Source organism: Mytilus edulis, chromosome 10, assembly GCF_963676685.1.
Source record: "Mytilus edulis chromosome 10, xbMytEdul2.2, whole genome shotgun sequence".
Classification (NCBI taxonomy): domain Eukaryota; kingdom Metazoa; phylum Mollusca; class Bivalvia; order Mytilida; family Mytilidae; genus Mytilus; species Mytilus edulis.
Window position 1 is genome coordinate 818,877 of NC_092353.1, and position 16,775 is coordinate 835,651.

General features: G+C 31.7%; 1 protein-coding gene across 1 annotated transcript; it reads right to left on the reverse strand.

Annotated features, from left to right (window-relative positions):
- Positions 1-1,353: 1,353 nt before the first annotated feature.
- On the reverse strand, positions 1,354-16,707 carry LOC139493088 (exodeoxyribonuclease-like). Its single transcript, XM_071281243.1, has 7 exons — positions 16,560-16,707; positions 13,770-14,006; positions 11,147-11,345; positions 7,467-7,538; positions 5,705-5,851; positions 5,134-5,317; positions 1,354-4,429 (listed from the first exon to the last, which is right to left on the reverse strand). Exons 1-7 carry the CDS (start codon positions 16,647-16,649, stop codon positions 4,312-4,314), a joined length of 1,047 nt encoding a protein of 348 aa, XP_071137344.1. The 5' UTR covers positions 16,650-16,707; the 3' UTR covers positions 1,354-4,311.
- Between the last annotated feature and the right edge of the window lie 68 nt (positions 16,708-16,775).

Sequence of the window (16,775 nt, forward strand, 5' to 3'; positions counted from 1 at the left end):
ATATTTTATCACTTAAATCATGATATCAGAAAGTTGCCTTGAAATGAAAATAATTCAGAATCTAATAGATATTATGTATGGTCTTTTTACTTTTGAATCAAGAAATTATTAAGTGTTTTCTTGAATCCTTATTTTATCATATTTCCAATGTTTTTGTTATGTTTTATCATTTGTACACTGCCATTCCATTATATGCTAGGTTCAATAAAACAATCTAACAGAAATGTGTTGTCATAGTTACCAATAACATGCTTTGTGGCGGTTTATTATTATTGAAGCATGTGGTTTATGAAGCCCACAGGAAGGTTACACTTAAATATAGTTGTGAGGGGTTGCTGTCTCATTAGTATATATATCCAACATATTTTTTATAAGTCACCTACATGTACCAACGAAGTCAAAGAGGACTTAAGGTTTGCACTCCGTCTGTATTTCCATCAGGTCAGTATGGCAAATCTGTTTTCCACACTATTTTTCTTTGGGCTTGAAGATATGGTTTTGATATTGACTATTATGATTTATCTGGAAAAGTAACAAATCAACTCTGAGTTTTGTTCTGGTCTGATATTGTTGTGCAGAGTTATGGTCCTTGGACTTGGCAAATTCACTCCAATATTCAGTTTTCCACACATTTTCTTGTCATGCTTGAAGATATTACTAAGTAATTTGATAATTCGAATATTGTTTTATCATGACAATTTACAAATCAAGTTCGAATTTTGTTCTAGTCTGATGATTTTGTGCAGATTTATGGTGCTTGGACTTCGAAAATTCATTCAAATAATCAATTTTCCACACTTTCTTTGACATGCTTAAAGATTTTGATTTGATAATTGGTACATCATTTAATCATGACAGTTACATTTGATTAAGATTTAAGTTACATGTTGAAGTCCATTTCTCAGATATTCAAAAGATCAACTATATGTGGTGTAACGTGTACATTCTATCCGACAGGCTTTTTCAAGGTACTTAAATCAAATATGAGTTTCTGTACTTGGAACTTTATTTAGCTTTTGTAAGCATTGTGTCAACTATAGTTGGACCTTTCCTCAGCCTTTGTAAGCATTGTGTCAACTATAGTTGGTGTATGGATGATTCAAGTTGTACATGACTCTCTGGAAGGGTTCATATAATCTTGACTGCATCAGCATGGATCATTGATATTGTTATTTTTATGCAAAAATCTAAAGTGTGCTCCTCTGCCTTTAAATTCTAGAAAGAATATTGACATTGATATATAAACTTCCATATGGTTTATGGGTTTATACATGTAATATGTTTTGCTGGTTTTTGTTTTGTTTTTATAAATTATGCAGCACATCAATTTTAAAAAACAAACAGACAATGGAAAACAAATGATGAAGTTTAATGAAAAATCTACAAAATGATCTACATTACATTCAGATTCACAATAAAAGTTTATTCTATGATGATAACACTTAAGTGTAATAACCTTTGTCATGTATATTCATGATCAATTATGTTTGAGAAAATTTCTTAAATTTTAACCTGTGAGTCATGTTTATGATACAGATTTTTTTCAAATAAGTTCGATTGAAGTGGAACTTATTTAGAAGTGTTCTTAATCAGTTTAAAAGTCCAAATGTATTGCACTGTTTATGATTGTGTATAGTATATCTCATCTAGACCATATCCTCGTGTATTGTATTTTCGACCTACTAACATATTTTTCTGAATTTCCCTGTTATATGTTTGAACATAAACATACCTAATATTTTGAGAGTCACTAGTATACTTGTGCATAAAATAATTGTATCGGTAATATATTTCGATCTTTAGTTTATTTTTTCATTTGAGTTCATTAGATCAATGGCACAAACAAGCGTCTTGTGTTTTCGACCTATTTGGTAAGCTAACATGAGGGATACTAAGTTAAAGCTGTAAACTTAGTAATTTGTTACAGCAAAATTGCAATAAAGATATTGTTAAATGAAAAAAAAAAAAAAAGTGTTTTCGACCTATTTAAAAAACAGGTTAAAAGTCAGAAATGACATGTCGTACAAATCCGGAATTGGTTATAAATCTGATACCTAAGTTAATATCAAGGTGTTAGAGGCGATCAAACTTATGACTTAAAGAATTAAATGGTTAAATATACGACTATAAAATATTATTTTGATGTATTTTTTGGACAATTTGTACACATTTCAGAATGAGGCACTTAGAAGCCTTGTATGGTCTTGTATACATTCATGTTTTTGTTAAATACTTTGGTTAATCCACTGGTGAAGTGAGGTTGGTGAGTATTGTCTGTAATCTGTTAATAAAATTTAACTGATATTTAATTTTTTCGGTAAAAAGCTGTAAGGAGCATGCGTATTTCCATATTCAAATTAACTTTAAGTATTACAACTAACCACGTGACAGTCATGTGACTTAATGACCTTGAAGTTAACTTTGCATGCAAAAAGACCTCTGCCATAAGTTAGAAAATTCGTTTATTTTAGACCGATTCTTTTGGAAGGTAAAACTAGCATTAGTGAAAAGGGTATAAAAATGTGATATCAAATAAACAAGAGGCTGTCACAACGACAGCAAACCGGATTAATTAGCATTTATTTGTGTCCTGGCAATATCACAAGAACCATTACTGATGATTGGTGAAAGTGAAAATTGTCAATATCAAATTTGACCTCTATTTTGTCATCAGTATCAACATATTAAAATTTGAAAAGCTTAGATTGAATGGTTCGTGAGTAAATGCAACAACGTGAATGGAAACACCATTTTACGATCTTTCAAGAACCATAACTCCTGAACGGTAAAAGTCAAAATCGTCATTATTTAACTTGACTTCTTTTTTGTCATCAGTAAAAACATATTAAAATTTTAAAAGCTTTGGTTGAATGGTTCATGAGAAAATGCACGGACACAACTGGAAACACCATTTTTCAATGTTTCAAGAACCATAACTCCTGAACAGTAAAAGTCAAAATCGTCATTATTGAACTTGACCTCCATTTAGTCATCAGTAACAACATATTTAAATTTGGGAAGCTTTGGTAGAACAGTTCATGTGTAAATGCACGGACACGACTGGAAAGGCCATTTTACGATCTTTCAAGAACCATAACTACTGAACGGTAAAAGTCAAAATCATCATTATTAAATTTGACCTCTATTTTGTCATCAGTAACAACATATTAGAATTTAAAAAGCTTTGGTTGAATGGTTCATGAGAAAATGTATGGACACGACTGGAAACACCATTTTTCAATCTTTCAAGAACCATAACTCCTGAACGGTAAAAGTCAAAATCGTCATTATTGAACTTGACCTCCATTTTGTCACCAGTAACAACATATTAACATTTGGGAAGCTTTGGTAGAACAGTTCATGCGTAAATGCACGGACACGACTGGAAACACCATTTTTCAATCTTTCAAGAACCATTACTCCTGAACGGTAAAAGTCAAAATCACCATTATTGAACTTAACCTTCATTTAGTTGTCAGTAGCAACATATTAAAATTTTAAAAGCTTTGGTTGAATGGTTCATGAGTTAATGCACGGACAACATTTGATTGCCGCCCGACCACCCGCTGAGCATCCCCAAATCAATAACCGACATTTTTGTCACAAAAATCCAGTTAAAAAACGTAAATACTTAATATAATAACTTTATTTTAAAAATCTTCACCACACATAGTATTATTTGCTATTGTTACTAAGTATAACAGCCGATTTTGACATCATGCGGGCATGCGCAGCAAACGGGAAGTGAAAATAGAATTAGGTAAAAAACGTCAGACGGTCGAAAACACAATACGAGACGATATATGTATAAAACCTTAAATGATCCGACTATGAAAGTCTACATTTGATAATCAACGGTAAAAAGAAAATTTAAGTGAATTTATTATGAACCATGCATGTTTTATGGAAAAACACCATTATTATTTATGTAAAAAACAGATTTCAATAAAAACATGGCATAAATCTAAAAAACAATCTTACATTGGTCAATAAAAATAAATTTGAAAGATTTATAAAAACCAACCCTACTGCAGGCTTTCGTGTTAAACATTTGTTTTAAAAATAAAATTATCTGTGTACAAACATCTTGCAGTGATATAATATTTGGCTAGCAGACGACAGCTTATTTCATATTTAGTTTTCGGTCTAATATTTGAAAATGCCCAACTCATTTAAATTTCATACATAACACAATATGTCATCCATAATCATTTTTACTATTTCTATCGAAATAACAGGTTCTACATTTGTACAACATCTCATTCTAACATTTTCAAATTCATTTACAAAATGACTGCTCCACTTTTGACCTTAGAGCGCCATCTGCAAAACAATAGGACAATGATCACTCCCCATGACATCCTGTTGTATAGCATGCTCACACAAATCCTTCTTTAATCTGTCTGATAACACAAAGTAGTCCAGCCTCCTGAAATACAAACAATTGAAATTAAACCTTTCAATAATAATTATTTTGTTAGTTTATATCAACCACAACACTCAATAAGGAGGAGTAAGCTACCAAAACACAAAGAAGGCAGTTGTATCTAACTAAACAAAAAGAATGTCTCACTTATTGCAATGGAAAGACATGACACGATTCATTTAGTTAAGAAGAGCCTCAATATGGCTGACCAAACTATGCAGAAGATGTATACAAATAGCAAATTAAATATAAGTGTTAAGGAAATGAATATCCTAGAAAAATATCTAACAAAACAAACTAAATATAGACAAGCTTTGCATGGACAATAAACAATAATTTTGTTTGAAATAAGTGTTACCTGAACCTGGGGTGCAGTTCCAAGCATTTTGAAATATGACAAAATTTGTATCTCTATGGTAAAAACTAACACAAGGACCTTAGAGCTACAGTTCACAGGTACCTTCATGTGTAATGTACAATCTCTACAAACTTTCTTTTTGTTAATGATACAAGCAATAAGTTTGAAAGTCTCATTATTTGGCCGTGTGTAATTGCCAAAATTTAACATCTTTTTGTTCTGAAAATTGTCTGAAATAAGTATCACATGATTTACATAATCACATGATAAAAATATATTTAACCTAAAAAAGAGGCATTGCATTTCACTAGAGAAACATGTAATTGTTATATAAAACTAAAATATTTACCATCCCACATTTTTAGCTCTGGCGTTCATCATGTATGTCCAGAAAGACCAACATTCCCGGGCATTGGGGTACAATTCTCTGAAAGAGTCAAAGAATCCCTCGGCTAACAAGTCTGTAAATCCTTGCCTCTCGTCGTCATGGAAACCTGGGGTTTTGTTTCTGTTTGTCTTTGGATTCTTGAGATCTGAAATAAATCAAAGCATTTTTATTGTAGAACTGTAACATCTCACAAAATTTACTGTTAGAGTTTCAGTGTTGCAAATTTGTTTCCTTGTTCATAGAGTGTTGTAAAATTTCATACTTTCTACATACTGTAAGTAGGTACACTGCAGATGTAAAAATTACGTTGTTGCTTCAACTCCACATCATCAAGCTGTAATTCAAGTATTAAATCATTCCCTTTCTTAGAAGTTTCTTGGAAGGACGGATGAAGTGGAGCGCTAACTAGACCTGCCTCCACCCGAGACAAAGCAGGTAAGAATATATTTGTAATTGAACTACACTAGAATCAATAGAACCATAATGACTATAAAATATCATTTACTATAATTTTATAGTCCTTTAAAATTACCTGTTTCCTGGTGAGCTACATTCAAATCCCCACAATATATTACTGGCTTTTTGTCATCTAACCCTTTCATATAGTCTCTGAAGGCTACATCCCATTCTTTAGTCCTGTATTTCAGTCTGACAAGGCCTTTACCAGAATTAGGTACATCTACAACAACATTAGACTCAGACTATAGGAAGGTACACTGTAAGGTGGATTATACAAAACCTGGAGAACCATACTCTATAGTTTGTATGTCATATTCCGTATAGCAGGTTATAAAGTGCATTATACAAAACCTGGAGAATCATACTCTATAGTTTGTATGTCATATTCCGTAAAGCAGGTTATAAAGTGGATTATACAAAACCTGTAGAATCATACTCTATAGTTTGTATGTCATATTCCGTAAAGCAGGTTATAAAGTGCATTATACAAAACCTGTAGAACCATACTCTATAGTTTGTATGTCATATTCCGTATAACAGGTTATAAAGTGGATTATACAAAACCTGGAGAATCCTACTCTATAGTTTGTATGTCATATTCCGTATAGCAGGTTATAAAGTGGATTATACAAAACCTGGAGAACCATACTCTATAGTTTGTATGTCATATTCCGTAAAGCAGGTTATAAAGTGCATTATACAAAACCTGTAGAATCATACTCTATAGTTTGTATGTCATATTCCGTATAGCAGGTTATAAAGTGGATTATACAAAACCTGGAGAACCATACTCTATAGTTTGTATGTCATATTCCGTAAAGCAGGTTATAAAGTGCATTATACAAAACCTGTAGAACCATACTCTATAGTTTGTATGTCATATTCCGTATAGCAGGTTATTTTCGAGATTTTCATTGAATAAGGTATACCAAATATATTGGCGGTTGTTATATGCACCCTTTTAAATTGGCCTGATTTATTTTTGTGCTTTTGTTCTATCTGTGAATATATATCTGACGAAAATTTACACCCCTCGAAAATAACTGGCTATACGATATTCAAGATCTTTTCAAAATGTGTCATGGGGTCAAAGTTCTTTTGTGTCTATTGTGGAAGAATATTTAAGATAGGATATGAAGGGAATATGTGAAGGTATGAAGGTAACTATTAGCTGTAAGGTACTATGTGTTTACAAAGCCATATGTAATATGTGAAGGTATGAAGGTAACTATTAGCTGTAAGGTACTATGTGTTTACAAAGCCATATGTAATATGTGAAGGTATGAAGGTAACTATTAGCTGTAAGGTACTATGTGTTTACAAAGCCATATGTAATATGTGAAGGTATGAAGGTAACTATTAGCTGTAAGGTACTATGTGTTTACAAAGCCATATGTAATATGTGAAGGTATGAAGGTAACTATTAGCTGTAAGGTACTATGTGTTTACAAAGCCATATGTAATATGTGAAGGTATGAAGGTAACTATTAGCTGTAAGGTACTATGTGTTTACAAAGCCATATGTATGAAGGTAACTATTAGCTGTAAGGTACTATGTGTTTACAAAGCCATATGTATGAAGGTAACTATTAGCTGTAAGGTACTATGTGTTTACAAAGCCATATGTATGAAGGTAACTATTAGCTGTAAGGTACTATGTGTTTACAAAGCCATATGTTATTAGCTGTAAGGTACTATGTGTTTACAAAGCCATATGTTATTAGCTGTAAGGTACTATGTGTTTACAAAGCCATATGTTTTAGAATGTTATCATATCATTCTTTGCAGTCTTTCAATCTTGTTAACAACAGATTTGTGTGCTCTGAAGGACTTACAAGCTCCTACTAGGTAAAATGTATCATATTCAGCTGTAATTAGTCTTCCCTCATCATCTAGCTTCTTGATTCCTGAAAAAAATAAGTGAAAACCAATTGAGGAGGTTCAACTTTGATTTACTATTTGCAGCATTAGTAAAATAAACTGCATGATTTTTATTATTAATTGTTATGGCTTTCAGTAACTGTAAGTACTCTCAAATCCTATTTTTGTGATGATTTGACCAGTTGACACAATATGTGAGGCATTTTTGTAATTCAAAATTTGCTTGTTTTGTGTTAGATCTTGTCTCACTATTTTCTTTTTATATACCACCTATGATTTTAGTATAAAGATAAATATTTAGTTCTGTTCTCTTACGATGAACAACAAATTTATTTTGTAAAAAATACTTATTCTAATAACAAAATTATTATGTTTAAAGATACCTGTTTACATTATTTTGTTTAAAGACGTTTTGTCCACGGTTATAGTTGTCTATTTGACAATTGTTTTACATATTGTATTTATATTGTGTCATAGATCAAATTTATTCCTACAGTGTACAATGGTGTATGTTAACTTGTTTTTGTTGATTCTTATTTTTGATAATGTTAGGCCATTTCAATTGATACTTTAGAGTGTGTCTATTGATGTTTTACTGTTATACTAGTCTATTGTTTCAGGTTAGGATGAAGGTGTTACATTCATTTTACTTTAGAGTATAAAGCATTTTTCTAAAATAATAGATCAAGATGATATAAATCAAGCATATTCAGATTTTGAAAAGGCTGTGGTAAATGTTTTAGACCAACATGCTCCATTGAAAAAAAGAAAACAATGTAAACAACCAGCACCATTTATGAACCAGGAGCTACGAAAAGCAGTATACAAAAAAAGACAACTGTACAACAGGTATAACAAACAAAAATCAGGTAATACCTGGGAACTCTATAGACAACAGAGAAATCTAGTCAATAAAATAAAGAAAAAATCCATTAAAACATATTTTTACGAACGCTGCATAGGCGGACCAAAAACATCTGATTTCTGGCCTACTATTAAACCTTTTATTACAAACAAAGGTAGCAACTTCACAAAAAATATCATTCTATGTGATGAAGAAAACATAATAAGTGATCAAAAGAAAGTAGCAGAACACTTCAATGACTTCTTTATAAATGTGGCTAAGGGAGCTACCATTTGATTTTTATGGGGGGGCTAGGATGAAAAATTTTGTCCTGCATTTTTTTTTAGTTGTAATCTCTGTCCTGCCTTTTTATTTTTCACTCTATTCGGTCCTGCCTTTTTTTTTTATTAGTTTATCCTGATTTTTTTTACCTAAATTGTCATCCTGCCTTTTTTTTTTGCAAAGTGTCTCATCCTGCCTATTTTTTTTACTCAAAACTCCTGTCCTGCCTATTTTTTTCAAATTTCATCCTAGCCCCCCCATAAAAATCAAATGGTAGCTCCCTAAAGATAACAACACACCTGCTAATAATAACCATCCAAGTGTTAAAAAAATACACGAAAACAAAACTGCCACACAACAACTAGAATTTAGTGCCATCTCAAATGAATTTGTAGATAAACAACTTAAAAAATTAAACATAAAAAAGGCAACAGGAATAGATGGCATATCAGTTAAGGTTCTAAAACTAGCACAACCAGTTATCACAAAACCAATAACTGAATTGATAAACAAGACTATTAAATCAGCCACTTTTCCAGACAAATTAAAAGAGGCACAAGTTGTACCATTGCATAAAAAGAACAATGTACTTGATGTGGGCAACTATAGACCAGTAAGTATACTTCCAGCAATTTCAAAATTTTTTGAACGAGCAATTTACAACCAGCTAGTTGAATACTTCAATACACACTTTCATCCATACTTATCTGCATTTCGACCAAAATATGGATGTCAAACTACTCTACTCAGGATTATAGAGGACTGGAAAATGGCACTTGATCAAAATAAGTTTATTGGCTCAATTCTAATGGATCTATCTAAGGCTTTCGATTGTCTCCCTCACGATCTTCTACTGCTTAAGCTTGAAGCATATGGTCTTTCAACTTCCTCATTAAAACTCATTAAAAATTACTTATCTAACAGGAAACAATGTGTTCGAGTTGGCTCTAGTCTGAGCAATTAGCAAAACATATACAAAGGAGTACCACAAGGTTCTATTCTAGGTCCTATACTGTTTAACATCTTCATTAATGACATATTTCACTTCACCACAAACAGTTCACTCTACAATTATGCTGATGACAACACATTATCTTATGCAAATAGAGATATAGACACCGTTATCTCCACACTTGAAAAAGACAGTTTGGCTCTAATAGAATGGTTTTCTTCCAATCAAATGAAGGCAAACCCTGAAAAATTTCAAGCTTTGGCAATTGGCAAAAAAACAATGGGCAAAAACATTACATTTGATCTAGCAGGTAACAAAATAAAATGTGAAAAAGAGGTCAAACTATTAGGCATCACCATTGACTTTGAACTAAATTTCAACACGCATATATCAAACATCTGCAAAAAAGCATCCAGACAACTAAATGTATTAAAAAGACTTGGCAAATACTTAAACAAACTTGGAAAATTAACAATATATCACTCCTTTATCATGTCAAACTTTAATTTCTGTTCATTGTCCTGGCATTTCTGCAGCGAGGCCAACACTAAAAAAATTGAAAAAGTACAAGAAAGAGCACTTCGCTTCATTTACCAGGATCACAACAGCACATATGAAGACTTACTTTTAAAATCAAAAATGCCATCACTTAAAGTAAGACGCCTAAGAACCATGGCAATAGAGGTCTTTAGAACACTCAATCATGAAAATCCAGTATACCTCCATGACCTTATAAATATTAAAAAAACAAAATATTCTTTCAGATACCAAAATTTAGCTGAAATACCAGACGTAAGAACAACAAGGTATGGCTTGAAATCCTTCAGATATTCTGCTGCCAAACTATGGAATGAGTTGCCAACCACTTTAGAACTGAAACATCTTTTACCCAATTCAAGAGTCTAATAAACTCATGGAATGGCAACTCATGCCATTGCAATGCATGTGCATAGTTTTATATATTTTATGTTATAGCTTGAAATATAATAGTGCTGCTTCTTGTGAATGTTTGCTAAGCTATTTATAATTTGTGAATGCTGTGCTTTAGTTTTTATGTTTGCTTTTAGTGCTTATGCATGTGTATAATATAGTATTTAATAGTGCAGCCTAAATGTGCATGAAATGTATGTTCTATGTCTTTTATGTTTTAATATTTGTATTGTGTATTATTGTTATGTAAATGTATGCGTTTGTCGGTTATAAAAGCTCAGAGAGCTTATGTTTATTTGTTATATGACATGCCGACTATAAATAAAGCTTTGAATTGAATTGAATTGAAGCAGTCCCCCGAGGAGAAATAAGAATGGTACTCTGGGACATGGAGTGAAGCAAGGAGTTTCTCCTGAGAGTATTTAATCCTTATGTCGAAATGGAAACATAGCTAAACAATTAGTGTCTTAAGAATTTAATTGTGTACAATCCCCAACAATCTAGTATCTACAACTTAATTCAGTGGTTGTCTTTTGTTTGTGTTACATATTTGTTTTTAGTATTAGAGAAATAAGAATGGTACTCTGGGACATTGACTGTTTCTCCTGTGAGTATTTAATTCTTACCCATTCCATACGTAACATTGATTGGTTTTTCTTTAGAGTATAGAGCAGTGCCAGCATACCCTTCAGTGTCCCCGGAGGAGAAATAAGAATGGTAGTCTGGGACTTTGAGTGTATCAGGGAGTTTCTCCTGTGAACATTTTGTCTCCTGGATACAAAATATGTCTGGTTTATACTTCTGTAAATAATCTATACCATCTTTCTGAAATATAGAATTGATTTATTGATGAATCAACATCCGGCAGCAAATATCACATGGTATTGACTGTTAAATCTATACACTTTCTCCCTTACTGCACTATATTTCTAGTTATTCATAAGAAGCAGGAAAACATGACGAAATGGAAACATAGCTTAACAGTAAGTGTCTTTAATTTAATTGTGTGCAATCTTTTCCCCAACAATCTAGTATCTACAACTTAATTCAGTGGTTGTCGTTTGTTTATGTGTTACATATTTGTTTTTCGTTCATTTTTTATATAATAAGGCTGTCAGTTTTCTCTTTTGAATTGTTTTACATTGTCATTTCAGGACCTTTTAAAGCGGACTATGCGATATGGGCTTTGCTCATTGTTATAGGCCGTAAGGTGACCTATAGTTGTTAATTTCTGTGTCATTTTGGTCTCTTGTGGAGAGTTGGCTCATTGGCAATCATACCACATCTTCTTTATATTTGTACTTCATTCACTGCTTTGGTACACTATTCAAATACATATAATTTACATACTGAGAATCCATCAGAAAGATTTTTGAGAGAAATCCCACTGTGTTAACAACGTTTAATATGCAATCTAACATGTCACCCATTCTTGACAAATTTTCAAAAACCTTTTACTTGGGAGACATACTGGTATGTATGTAACATATATAATGAAATATATATATATGAATGTTTTTACATATATGCCAATGGTATATAATTTTTCAGTACAAGTTTTAAAATCTACCAGTTAATTAACTCTTCACTTTAGAACAAAACACTGATTTGTTTCCTGTTCTTGCCTATTATTCCACATACACTGATACATGTATGAAATGGTAGACTAAAATTAACTACTCAACTCTGTCCAATTTCACATATAGATGTACATAACATTGTCAATATATACATGTACATAACATTGTCAGTTTATACATGGACATAACATTGTCAGTATATACATGGACATAACATTGTCAGTATATACATGGACATAACATTGTCAATATATACATGGACATAACATTGTCAATATATACATGGACATAACATTGTCAGTATATACATGGACATAACATTGTCAGTATATACATGGACATAACATTGTCAATATATACATGTACATAACATTGTCAATATATACATGGACATAACATTGTCAGTATATACATGGACATAACATTGTCAATATATACATGGACATTACATTGTCAGTATATACATTGTCAGTATATACATGGACATAACATTGTCAGTATATACATGGACATAACATTGTCAGTATATACATGGACATAACATTGTCAGTATATACATGGACATAACATTGTCAATATATACATGGACATAACATTGTCAGTATATACATGGACATAACATTGTCAGTATATACATGGACATAACATTGTCAGTATATACATGGACATAACATTGTCAGTATATACATGGACATAACATTGTCAGTATATACATGGACATAACATTGTCAGTATATACATGGACATAACATTGTTAGTATATACATGGACATAACATTGTCAATATATACATGGACATAACATTGTCAGTATATACATGTACATAACATTGTTAGTATATACATGTACATAACAATGTCAATATATACATGGACATAACATTGTCAATATATACATGTTCATAACATTGTCAGTATATACATGTACATAACATTGTCAATATATACATGTACATAACATTGTCAGTATATACATGTATATTGTACATGTATGAGAAATGTTTGTGTCTGAGTTTGTTCATTAATTCCTTTAGAAAAGAACAAGCTAAAGTTTTGCTATTTCAAAGTATTTCAAAGAATAGCAGTAAAACTTTACAATCACAGATATTCTTCTACTCGAGTACATAATAGTTATACTGAATAATTCTACATTGCTTAGGTCTCCCAAAGGCTTGACATATGTATCTACTTTTGAAATCTATCACTTACCTTTAACCAAGCCCTGACACCATTAACATTCCACAACACAATAGTCTTGGTAAATTACCTTTAACCAAGCCCTGACACCATTAACATTCCACAACACAATGTCTTGGTAAATTACCTTTAATCAAGCCCTGACACCATTAACATTCCACAACACAATGTCTTGGTAAATTACCTTTAACCAAGCCCTGACACCATTAACATTCCACAACACAATGTCTTGGTAAATTACCTTTAACCAAGCCCTGACACCATTAACATTCCACAACACAATAGTCTTGGTAAATTACCTTTAACCAAGCCCTGACACCATTAACATTCCAGGACACAATAGTCTTGGTAAATTACCTTTAACCAAGCCCTGACACCATTAACATTCCAGGACACAATAGTCTTGGTAAATTACCTTTAACCAAGCCCTGACACCATTAACATTCCAGGACACAATAGTCTTGGTAAATTACCTTTAACCAAGCCCTGACACCATTAACATTCCACGACACAATAGTCTTGGTAAATTTCCTTCCATCCTTTGTTTTAGCATCAGGATTAATCTGTGTTGGGAATGAAGTATCTACATCATCAGGCAGATCTGTACTTGCTGTGCTGGACTTCTTTTCTATCTTTGTCTTCTTGGTGGTTGGTTCATCTTCTGCTTCTGTTGTCTTTTTGGTTGTTGCTTCAACATCTGTGACTGCCTTCTATAATAATATAATCAATCAAATGATTTTATTGGATAAACAAATTTAATGATAAAGCACATTAAATATTAAAATAAGGAGATGTGGTATGATTACCAATGAGACATGTGAGACAACTATCCACCAGAGTTTAAAAAATTAAAATGTTCTTTCTTTTTATCAGAAGATTGAATTTTCAAAAATATATACACCACATCTACTAAATTAAATTATTGTTCGGCTTCAAAATATATAACAATGCTGTACTGAACTTACTCACTATCGCTCGGGCAAAAATAATCACGAATATAATGCCTACCCATGTTAAAACTACAATAAAGTATAGCTTGCATCAATTATTTCTTAAATACTTTTGTAATTTTTATATCATTTGTATATTACTAAGATATTTGATTCCACAGGATATATGTATGTTTGTATATTTAATTAGATAATTGGATGAGCTCAAGTGATAAAATGGTATGCGTTTTAAATCAGGAGTGCCCTCTACCTGCGATTTCAATCCAATAAATGATTTATATTCAGTCTCAGCATCTACATAACCTTTTGAAACATTTTTCTAATAAATCATCATTACTATAAAAGTGCAATAAAGTTTTTTTAAAAGTTATTAAAGGTATATTTCTACCTCTTCTTCTTTTTTAAACTGAGTTTTACTGTGTGTATTGTTGAGTGTTTGTTTTTTCTACATTGGCTAGAGTTATAAGGGGATATCTCAAAAAACATGTTTAACCCTACCACATTTTAGCGCCTGTCCTAAGTCAGGAACCTCTGGCCTTTGTTAGTCTTGTATGATTTTTAAATTTAGTTTCTTGCGTATATTTCGGAGTCCATTATCACTGAACTAGTATACATTTTTGTTTAGGGGCCAGCTCAAGCATGCCAAGGAGCGAATGTTTCTCACTGCATTGGAGACCCATTGGTGGCTTGACTGTTTTCTGCTCTTTGATCGGGTTGTTGTCACTTTGACACATTCCCCATTTCCATTTTCAATTTGATATAAATATAATAAATGAAAGTATATACAACTAATTCTCTTTTAAAAAATATAAAATGAAAATATTGCTGAAACAACTTTTATTACATAGCATTATAGTCATGATAGAGGAACATGGACAAAACCAACAATTGAAGGCGAATTAAATGCAGCTGAACCATGGCCGAAAGGTAAAAAGCTCTCAAGAGCTTATGTTTTTATTGATATGTGTGAACTGGATCAAACTGAAACTTTCGTATTCATATTGTTTCCAATAATTTGTAATGTCAATGAAAACTTCTCATCTGACATTGTGATGATGCTGATAAAGCCAGCTCGATCATGTCTCAAAGCTGTAATACAAACATGACAAGAATAACTGACTGACTAAGCAGGACTAATTTTTATATTCTTATTATGGGGGAAATCAGATGTCGTATTTCCTAATGTGAACTTATTTTTAAAGGCATAAAAAGTATATGAATTAAATTATAAATTATGAAACAAAACAATCTCATTTTAAAAGTATAAATTAAAATGAAAATATTGCCAGAACTTTTATAAGGGTAGTAATGGGGGTACCTTCATGACAAAACGGTAAAAATTCTTGCCAAATGACATTCACAGTAATTTTAGGTGTATGACAGTAAAATGTACACTACATCCTTCAGACGATAAAAAAACATTGACTGATTTTGACAAATCAAGTTATTTTTTAAAAAAATGACAGAAATGATAAGGATATTTTGACAAATCACTGTAAAATTTTAACCAATTTGACGCTAACGGTAGCCGAAAATGACTGTTTGACGCCTGATGTCAAAGGCATTACTATCCTCTTTTATCATATGGCTGAAGTGGTACATGGACTAGACGACCAAGACTGAATCAACTAAGGCTGAACCATGGACGTGTAGCGAAATCGGTTTTTATATATTTGAAATTATATGTAGGATGGCTAATTTCAATTTACAATTCATTTTCATTGTTATTATTTTGCTTACATGATTGTATCCAGGGTAACCTAAAAAGTGTAGTTGATTTCTATTGGTTAATCAGTAAGGATTCTCAGTGTTTTACATAAGATAAATGATTAAAAGCTTTTCTTTTCTTCTTGGTAGTAATCAATAGTTGTTTAGATTAAAATATTTTCGCAAGAAATATTAGTTAACTAAAGGGATATTGAGATCAATGTCAATTATCAGAAGTAGAGTGTAGATTTGTTGGTAAAGGTGTGTTCGAAGAGTAGACACACGTATTGTTGATTTATACACACGATAAAAAAAACTCATCATTACAATGTATAAATACCTGAGGCTGAGTTAACATTATAGCTGACTTTACCAAATAAAACACACAGATAATAAAAGAAAGATACTGATACATATACAAATACTAAGGTCAAACTGTCTCCTGTTACAGAGTTCGTTTCCCACTGAGGGTCTGAGCACTGAAGATACTTTATTTTCTCAATTTGCATATAAAATATTTATTTCACAATGTTTTACATACACACACACACAGAGCTTAGAAACTGACAAAACATTTTTTAGCTGATTATATTTATATATTTTTACCTTTCTTTTTGGTGGCATGGTACTTAACTTCGCTGAACTGATGAATCTATTAAATGCCGGTATCAGCAAATTTCTATTTACAAACAACATTCACAATAGAAAATTTCCCGCCATATGTACTTTTATTCCGAAACGAATTACTTTAAAAACGATGTAAAGTATTTAAAGTCATCCTTACTTTTTGCAGAAACCGACTACTAAGCTTAAACAAATTTA